The sequence below is a fragment of the Ammospiza nelsoni genome, chromosome 19 (assembly GCF_027579445.1).
Source record: "Ammospiza nelsoni isolate bAmmNel1 chromosome 19, bAmmNel1.pri, whole genome shotgun sequence".
Classification (NCBI taxonomy): domain Eukaryota; kingdom Metazoa; phylum Chordata; class Aves; order Passeriformes; family Passerellidae; genus Ammospiza; species Ammospiza nelsoni.
This window is the reverse complement of record NC_080651.1, coordinates 1,046,848-1,056,000: the sequence shown is the minus strand read 5'-3', so window position 1 is coordinate 1,056,000 and position 9,153 is coordinate 1,046,848. Positions and strand designations below refer to the sequence as shown.

The 9,153-nt window shown below is 52.6% G+C and overlaps 1 protein-coding gene across 1 annotated transcript in view; it reads left to right on the top strand.

Annotated features, from left to right (window-relative positions):
* Positions 1-7,997: 7,997 nt before the first annotated feature.
* GNA13 (G protein subunit alpha 13) overlaps positions 7,998-9,153 on the top strand; it is a 29,620-nt gene continuing 28,464 nt past the window's right edge. The window contains exon 1 of the mRNA XM_059485583.1: positions 7,998-8,294. Within this exon, the coding sequence (XP_059341566.1) occupies positions 8,012-8,294 (283 nt within the window). The 5' untranslated portion in view covers positions 7,998-8,011. The remainder of the gene's footprint in view (positions 8,295-9,153) is intronic.

Here is a 9,153-nt window from a genome sequence, read left to right as displayed (position 1 = left end):
TGGGATGGAATGGAATGGAATGGAATGGAATGGAATGGAATGGAATGGAATGGAATGGAATGGAATGGAATGGAATGGAACGGGATGGAATGGAATGGAATGGAATGGAATGGAACGGGATGGGATGGAATGGAATGGAATGGAACGGGATGGGATGGAATGGAATGGAACGGGATGGAACGGGATGGGATGGGATGGAATGGAATGGAACGGGATGGGATGGGATGGGATGGAACGGGATGCGATGGAACGGGATGGGAGGGGATGGAATGGAACGGGATGCGATGGAACGGGATGGGATGGGATGGAATGGAATGGAATGGAATGGAATGGAATGGGACGGAATGGAACGGGATGGGACGGGATGGGACGGGATGGGATGGGATGGGATGGGATGGGATGGGACGGAGTGGAACAGAATGGGATGGGAGAAACGGGATGGGATGGAATGGAATGGAATGGAATGGAATGGAACGGGATGGAATGGAATGCAATGGAACAGAACGGGACGGAACGGAATGGAATGGACTGGAATGGAATGGACTGGAATGGCCAGGTTTTGGGCCTGGGTTTGGAGCAGGCACAGAAAGTGATGCAGGCTGACTGTGCCTGAAGGGTGATGCGGTGCCTGGGGCAGCATTTCAGGAGATGATCCCTGGTCACAGAATCCTGCTGGGCCATGGCTCCCCTGGGTGTGCAGGGTCCAAGGAATGGCAGCCCCATCCCCCGGGGTTTTGGGTCATGACCTGTTGCAGAGCCCTGTAGACCCCAGGGGTCAGGCTAGGGGGCAACTTGTGCTGAAGTGATGGAGAAAATAAAGGCACAAGAACATTCTGGAATCTGTGAAGTCACATTAAACAAGCTAAGGCCAAGGTGCTGTGGCTGAGTGTGCTGTGTGTGTGAGGGCTGAGCAGTGCTTGGGCACATGGCCCTTGGATGCCACCAGCCTCAGACAGCTCAGCTGTGGATGCAGGAGCCACATAAGCAGTTTGGGGAGCTGGTGGCTTCTTCACACAGGGAAATTGTGATGAAGAGTGACCAGAGGAAGGCCATGTGGTTAGAGTTCTTCCTCACAGTGGAACTGCCTCATGCCAGGGGGTGGGGGGAACAGTACCTGACTGGCAGCACTGGAAACAGGAGCTCCAGCAAGATTTTGCCTGGTTCCTCCAGAAAGTGGCAGAGTTTCCTGTGCTGCCCCCAGCTCAGCTGCCAGCACAGCTGGGCAGGAGGAGAGGCTGAGTCCTCACTCCCACAGAACCTGATTGTGCCAGGACTCACATGATGCATTCCCAGGAATTCTTGCCAGCCAAAAGGCACTGCCCTTTATGTGAGTACCTCCTGCACAACCCAGGGAACACCCACATGGGAGAGTGTGCTCACACCGGTGTGTGCCCAGAGTGCCACCTGTGCACGTCCCGAGCAGGCACCCACACCTCTCTGTGAGCTGATCCCACCCAACACTGTTGGCATTCTCCCTGTGTGCCCAGCACACACAGGAACAGATTGCACAGGCACATTTGTACCCCAGCCATGTGTGTATGTACAGAACAGATTGCACAGGCACATTTGTACCCCAGCCATGTGTGCATGTACAGAACAGATTGCACAGGCACATTTGTACCCCAGCCATGTGTGCATGTACAGAACAGATTGCACAGGCACATTTGTACCCCAGCCATGTGTGTATGTACAGAACAGATTGCACAGGCACAGTTGTACCCCAGCCATGTGTGCATGTACAGAACAGATTGCACAGGCACATTTGTACCCCAGCCATGTGTGCATGTACAGAACAGATTGCACTGACACATTTGTACCCCAGCCATGTGTGCATGTACAGAACAGATTGCACAGGCACATTTGTACCCCAGCCATGTGTGCATGTACAGAACAGATTGCACAGGCACAGTTGTACCCCAGCCATGTGTGCCTCACACACCTCACATCCATGCTGCCATGTCACAGATGGAGCACTCACACTCCCCACACGTGTGCAGCTGTTTTTCAGGGCAGTGCCTTCCCCACCATAGTGTGTGTGACTGCTCTGGATTCAGGATCTGTGGTTCTCACACTTGAGGGGAGCAGGCTGGCTCTGAGCTGGAGCAGAGCTTTTTCCATTAACAGTCATGCCCTGAAGGCACAGGCTGCTTTCCCAATTGCTTTGCTGTTCTGTGGAAATGTTTTATCTTTAGCTGTTTTTTCATGGCACCCAGACAAGCCAGTGCTTTGGAAGGCTTTCCCCTGTGTCTGCTCAGCCCTTCCCACGTGGAATTCCCCTGTAAGTCACAGCAGCTGCTGATCAGACACTGCTCCTCTCAGATGAGTAACCTGTCATCCCACACTGGTGCCCAAGTTATCCTCATGCTTCAAGGCATCAGCTGATGGCCAAATGAGCAGGAGGGGAGCTCCTCATGTTTGCAGTGTCTCATAATTCAGGGTCTGAAGTGCTGTTTTGTTCTGCCAAACCAAGCTCAGATCCTGGTGCCCCTCTGAAAGGCCAGGAGTGACAAACTCCAGTAGCACAGCGGGTCCTGGAGGCAAAAGGGAGGAGAAAAGGAGTTCAGAGGGGAGTTAGGAAGCAAGAGAAAGGACAGCAAAGGCAAGCAGGCATTTTGATGATGCCAGTGAACCAAAGTGCTTCCATCCATCTCTTAGAGAGACAGATACTGCCAGGAGAACATGCAAGGAATTCTTTGGGAGATGATATCAGAGTAAGGAGCACATAAAAAGATGTAGCTCATTTTCTTGGTTTGATAGGCAAAATAGGACAACTTGTCATAGTCTACAATGATTCCTCTGAACCATTTCCAGTTTAAAACCAAACTTGGTCTGTTACACAAGTGGTGGTAAAAGGACTCAGAAATACTCCAGGTGTGGTGCTAACGCTGGCCTAAGTAAAGGATCAACTACCAACAACTTCCCATGTCCCACTTACTTAAAGGAATAAAAATGGTTGTTTCATCCCAAAATGCTGACTTTACCAGTTCCACTGAGGAATATAAGAGACACATTTGAAATCTGGGTCTTCAAGTTAGTTCAAAAATAAAATGGTCTTGCAGGAGATCCAGGAAAAATAGCCCTGAGAAGCTCATGCTGAGGTGTGAGCTCTTCAGCCTTGCTGAGCTCCAAAGATTCCGATAATTTTAAATCCTTCCGATCCCCCAAACACCCCCTCACAGGTCAGGTGTGGGTTTTTTCTATTTCTAGTCTTCTCTGACAAGCTATGATAAAGCTTATGGATATTCCTGTATTATAAAGCTACTTTGTGTAATTTCCACAAGATGTCCAAGGTAAATTCAGCTTTATTAACATCTGTGAGTGACCCACAGCACCAACACACATGAACTGAGATTTCACCTGTGCCCAGGTGAACCACCCCAGTTAATGCTCTTGGCAGATCTGCCACATGAAGCATGAGGCATTTAAATCAGATTATAGAGGCTTGTCTAGGGCAGACACTCCTGGGCCTCTAATCACGAAACCCACACTTGTGGAAAGCAAAGAATTCTCCAGTCCTTGACACAGCCTGGCTGGCTGATGTGTGAATTTGTTGGTCAAGAAAACAAGGGACTTGAACAGCAGGAAAGTGGTGGAGAGCACCAGCAGCAGCCATGCAGGCTCCTTCCAGATTTGTGACTCCCCACTTTCACCCTGGCCTTTCTGCTCCCCAGATAATGCAGAAAGACATTCCCTGGGGAGTCCCCTTAACCTCCTGTTTTGTATGGTAAATGCAGTGGTATTTATGTAGCTGCAATTTTCCATAGGTGTTCTACCCCACGCAGAGGGTGAATGATGCTGTAGTGGAAATACAAACATCACATCACATCATCACAGGGCAATGCTGAGTGTCCATGGGCTCTCCAGATCCCACAGATCCCTGCCAGCCTCTCACAAAGAGCATATCCAGGCTGGGGAAATTCTGCTGAAAGCTGGATTTTATCCCTCTGGTCTCCTTGTGCAGCCCCACAAGCTGTGATTGCTCTCAACAGATCCACTCTCAATTCTCCAGAGTTCCTCCTGTGGAAAGCGCTGCCGAGGGAATCCCCCCCCTGTCTTTAAAAGGTCACATTTCCTACGTGGTTGCCCCTTTTTCACACATCAGAAAGTTGAATCATCCAACACAAAAGGCATGTGGTGAGTAAGCCACCTTTCTATGTAAGGAAGCTGGGGACGCCCTGAGGGGAAGGAAGGGGTAACGTAAGTGAAGCAAGTGACAAGTGGGGGCTCGGTTTTAGCACGCAGTTCCTTCCAGGCAGATTTCAAAGCAGTTTGCCAAAAATAAAAATAAAAATGTGTGAACAGTGGCATAGAGAGAGGCGTGACTTGAGCTCAGCTCTGCCAGCACGGCAATGGTTAAAGGAATATCTCCAGAGTCCATTGTCCTGCCTGGTTGGGGCACAAGCACTGAAAATGAGGAGTTTCCTCAGCAGCCTCATGGGAAGGGCTGCGAGCACAAACGGGCAGCATTCGTTTCCCGTCATCCCTGGGCTTTCCAGGAAAGCCGAGGAAAGCAGCGGCAAAGAGGAAGGAAAAAAGCCAGGCAGAGAAAGACCTTGTGCACCCTGCCTCAGTGATGAAGCCTGGCTCTGGGGTGGGAGGATGCAGCTGGCCTCACAGCTGAGCTGGGTGGTGCTGAGCCCTCCAGGGAACACGGACATGCATGGCAGGAACAGCCCCTGAGCAGGGCAGGAACAGCCCCTTCACAGGGCAGGAACAGCCTCTCTGCATGGCAGGAACAGCCCCTGGGCAGGGCAGGAACAGCCTTTCCACAGGGCAGGAACAGCCCTTCCACAGGGCAGGAACAGCCTCTCTGCATGGCAGGAACAGACCCTGGGCAGGGCAGGAACAGCCTTTCCACAGGGCAGGAACAGCCCTTCCACAGGGCAGGAACAGCCTCTCTGCATGGCAGGAACAGCCCTTGAACAGGGCAGGAACAGCCTTTCCACAGGGCAGGAACAGCCCCTGCACAGGGCAGCAGCTGAGAGCCAGGCTGAGATCCAGGCTGAGATCCAGGCTGCTGGTCCAGCACACAGGAATGGAGCTTTGGAGACCTCCTCACTGAAGGGGAGAGCAAAAAAGCAAAAGAGAGGTCAAGAACTCCCCAGCACTGACATGATTGTAGAAACTCAGGAGTCCTCTGCAGCTAGGGAGGTGAGATGAGGGTTGAGTCAAATATCTTAAAACTTCATTTTAAACTGAGACCACAGCTCAGGAATGACTGGCTTCCACATCTGTACCAAGAGCACCAGGATATGCTCCTTGTATTAATTTTACACCACATCCTGTTCTCCTACAAGAAATGCTTTCTCTTTTTTTTTTTTCTTTTTTTTTTTTTTCTTTTTTTTTTTTTCTTTTTTTTTTTTTCTGGTAAGGCCCTGTGAAATAATTCCCATGCAGTTTATGTCTGTATGGGACCAACCTAAGGTGAGAACACTGCTACCAATTTCAGAACACTGACACCCATTTCAGAACACTGACGCCCATTTCAGAACACTGATACCCATTTGAGATTTTGAAGGTCCTTCCAGTTGGGGCCAAGTGACATTTCCTTGTTCTAAACTCACCTCACAGTTTTCACGTTTATTTCTTCCTTTTTCTAACTTATGATTAATGTTTGGGGAAAAAGCAGAAAGAGATTGAGAGGAAAACTCAGCAGACAAAGACTAGGAGATGTAAGGAGAGACAAATGTTTAATGCAATCTTTACACTACAATGATGTAACTGAGGGTAGTTAAAGGTAATTTATTAAACAAATGACTAAAAGAATAGCAGTGCTTAGGGCTGGGTTGAATGAAGTGTGGGATTTTCAGTCCTTGGGATTTTCAGTCCTTGCAGGTTCCTCAGCCCATGAGTTGTTCTACCCCTCACATGCAGGGTTACCATTGAAAATAAGTCTTTGCTCCCTTAACTCAGTATCAGAAAAGGAGTCCCACTCTCTTTAGCTCACTGTGCCTCAGGAGAGCTCGGCCCCAGGCTGTTTGCTCAGCCCTGCAGCACCGGGGAGCTCTTCTCAGCCAGGCAGAGAGGAAGGACGTGCCGATTTTCCCAAGTATTTTAACAAAACGATTCTCTTTCTGCAGCGAGAACAAAACCTGCTTAGCTGGCAAGCACCATCCTGCCCCCCTGCCCCGGGGCTGACCTGCCCGGGCCGCAGCTTCCCCGCAGCCACAGGGCTCGTTTCCATGGAATCCCAGAGTCCCAGATTGGTTAAAATTGGAAGGGACCTCCCAAAATCATCCAGCCCGACCCCCTCTGCCTGAGCAGGGTCATCCAGGAACGGGTCCAGGTGTGGTTGGAAGTCTCCACAGAGGGAGCAGACTCCACAATCTCCCTGGGCAGCTGTTCCAAGGCTCTGCTCCCTCCACAGAAAGAAGTTCTTCCTCATGTTCTCATGTTGAGGTGGAACATCTCCTGTTTTAGTTTGTGGTCATTGCTCCTCATCCTGTCACTAGGTACCACTGAGGAATCTGGGACCATCATCTTGGTCCCAGATTTGAGATATTTATATGCATTATATATATATCTCCCGTATATATGTATCCCATTGGAGACATTTATATGCATTAATGAGATCTCCTCTCATCTTCACTCCTAAACATACTAATGAGAAGCCAGGGACAGGAGTCCCTGTGTCCTGTTCTGGGGCCCTCAGTTCAGGAAGAAGATCCAAGGGCTGGAGCATGTCTGGAGAAGGGAATGGAGCTGGGAAGGGGCTGGAGCACCAGGAGCTGCTGAAGGAACTCTGGGGGCTCAGCCTGGAGGAAAGAAGGTTCAGGGGGGACCTTCTCACTCTGTAACCCCTGAGAGGAGGGTGCAGCCAGCTGGGGGTCAGGCTCTGCTCCGGGGAACAAGGAACAGGACATGAGGGAACAACCTCAAGCTGCTCATGGGGAGGTTGGGATTGGACATTATGGTAAATTTCTTCATAGAAAGTGTAATTAGACATTGGAATGGACTGCCCAGAGATGTGGTGGAGACACCCGGGAGGTGCTCAAGGAAAGCCTGGATGTGGCAATTGGTGCCATGGTCCAGTTGGCAAAGAGGTGATTAGCCACAGATTGGGCTGGATGATCTGAGACATCTTTTCCAACCTAATTGATTCTGTTTCTATGATTTAGTTTCTTCTGCCTGTCTACGGTGAGAGGACCGGTGGAGATGGCCTCAAAATGAGACATGGGGGATTCAGATTAGATTAGGAAAAAAAAAAATTACTGTTAGGGTGGTCTGGCATTGGAAGGGGCTGCCTAGGAAGGTGGTGGAGTCACCGTGCCTGAAGGTATTTCAGAAACATCCAGACCTGGTGCTGGGTGATGAGGGTTTGTGGATGCTGGGTGGATGGCTGGATTTGATCTTCTAAAGGTCTCTTCCAAACCTTTATGACTCCATGAAGTCATTCTCCACCTTAACTTTATTTCCCATTACAAAGCACATTAAAATTATAAATCATGTGCATCTATAAACCTTTAACTCCATTACACAGCAGCACCCTGTTCCTGAATGTTCTTTCACTGTTTCCTCGTGAGCAGCCAGGAGGTACAGAAAGGCTTCAGAAATACTCCAGAAAGGCACAGCCAGGAACGGTGCTGAAAAAATCCCAATTTCAAGCTCAAGTTCAAAGCGACTCGGGGCATTTCTTGAGGAAAAGGCAGAGTATTACAAGTAAATTATTTCAGTCCGGTTAAAAAGCGCTCTGCCTGTCATAGATCAAGGAGCGTTCGGACAAGGCTGTGAGGCAGCTGAGGGACGGGGTGGGGTGTGCAGGGTCGGGGATCGGGCTGGCGGCTCCCGAGGGTCCCTGTCGGTGACTCCCGGGGTCCCTGAGAGTGACCCGCCGCCCTCCGCTCCCGCCATTTCCTGTGAGGGGCCGGGGAGGGGGCGGAGCCGGCGCTGTGGGCGGGGCGCGCGCCCGTCACACGCCGGGCGTGGCGGGGCGCGCAGGCGCGGTGCGGGGCGCGCGCGGCGCTGGGCGGCGGGCGGGCGGGCGCTCCCCTCGCTGGCAGCGCTCGCTAAGATGGCGGATTTCCTGCCGTCCCGCTCCGCGCTGTCCGGCTGCTTCCCCGGCTGCCTCCTCACCAGCGGCGAGGCCGAGCAGCAGCGCAAGTCCAAGGAGATCGACAAGTGCCTCAACCGCGAGAAGACCTACGTGAAGCGCCTCGTCAAGATCCTGCTGCTGGGCGCGGGCGAGAGCGGCAAGTCCACCTTCCTCAAGCAGATGCGGATCATCCACGGGCAGGACTGGGACCGCGCGGCCCGCGAGGAGTTCCGCGCCACCATCTACAGCAACGTGATCAAGGGTGGGTGAGGGCGGCGGGCACGGGCCGCCCTGCGAGCGCCGGGCCCGGCCGGGCTGGGGCGGGGAGAGGCGGCTCGGGCGGGTCCCGCGAGCCGGGGGAGCCGCGGGGCCGCCGCCTCCTCCCGCGCTGTCCCGGCGCCGGAGCCTCCCCCGGGGCCGGTTCGCAGCCCCTCCGCGCCCGCGGCGCTGTCACCGCGCCGCCCGGGTGCCGCCCGCGGGGCGGCTCCGGCCCCGGCCCCGGGAGTAGCGGTTTGAGCCCCGGAGGTGCCGGGCTCTGCCTCTGGAGCGAGGCCAGAGAAGGGCGGCGGAGCTGGGGAAGGGGCTGGAGCGCAAGGGGCGGCTGAGGGAGCTGAGGGGGCTCAGCCTGAAGAACAGGACGCTCAGGGGTGATCTTATCGCTCTCTATTGAAAGGACGTTGTAGCCAGGTGGGGTCGGGCTCTGCTCCCAGGGAACCAGAGATAGGATGAGGGGACAGTGTCAAGCTGCATCAGAGGAGCTTTATGCTGGATATCAGAAAGAATTTCTTCACTTCAGACGCGGGAATGGGCTGTCCAGGGAGGTGGTGGAGTCACTGTCGCTGGAGGTGACACTTAATGGCAAGTCTGGTTCACAAGGTGGTGTTCGGTCATAGTTTGGACTGAATGATCTCAGAGGTCTTTTCCAATCTAATTGATTCCGTGATTCTGTGATTTCCTGGTAGTGCGAGTGCAGTAATGAGCGGTAATGGATGGGGGAAAGATGCACCTGGAAGTGCGTGAGGAGGAGCCCAGCCCTGTGCTTTCAGTTTTTCGCTGCAGTGGAGGAATCGCTGCCGTTGTGTTGGAAACTGGGCTGACACATCAATTAACTTCAGCCCGCA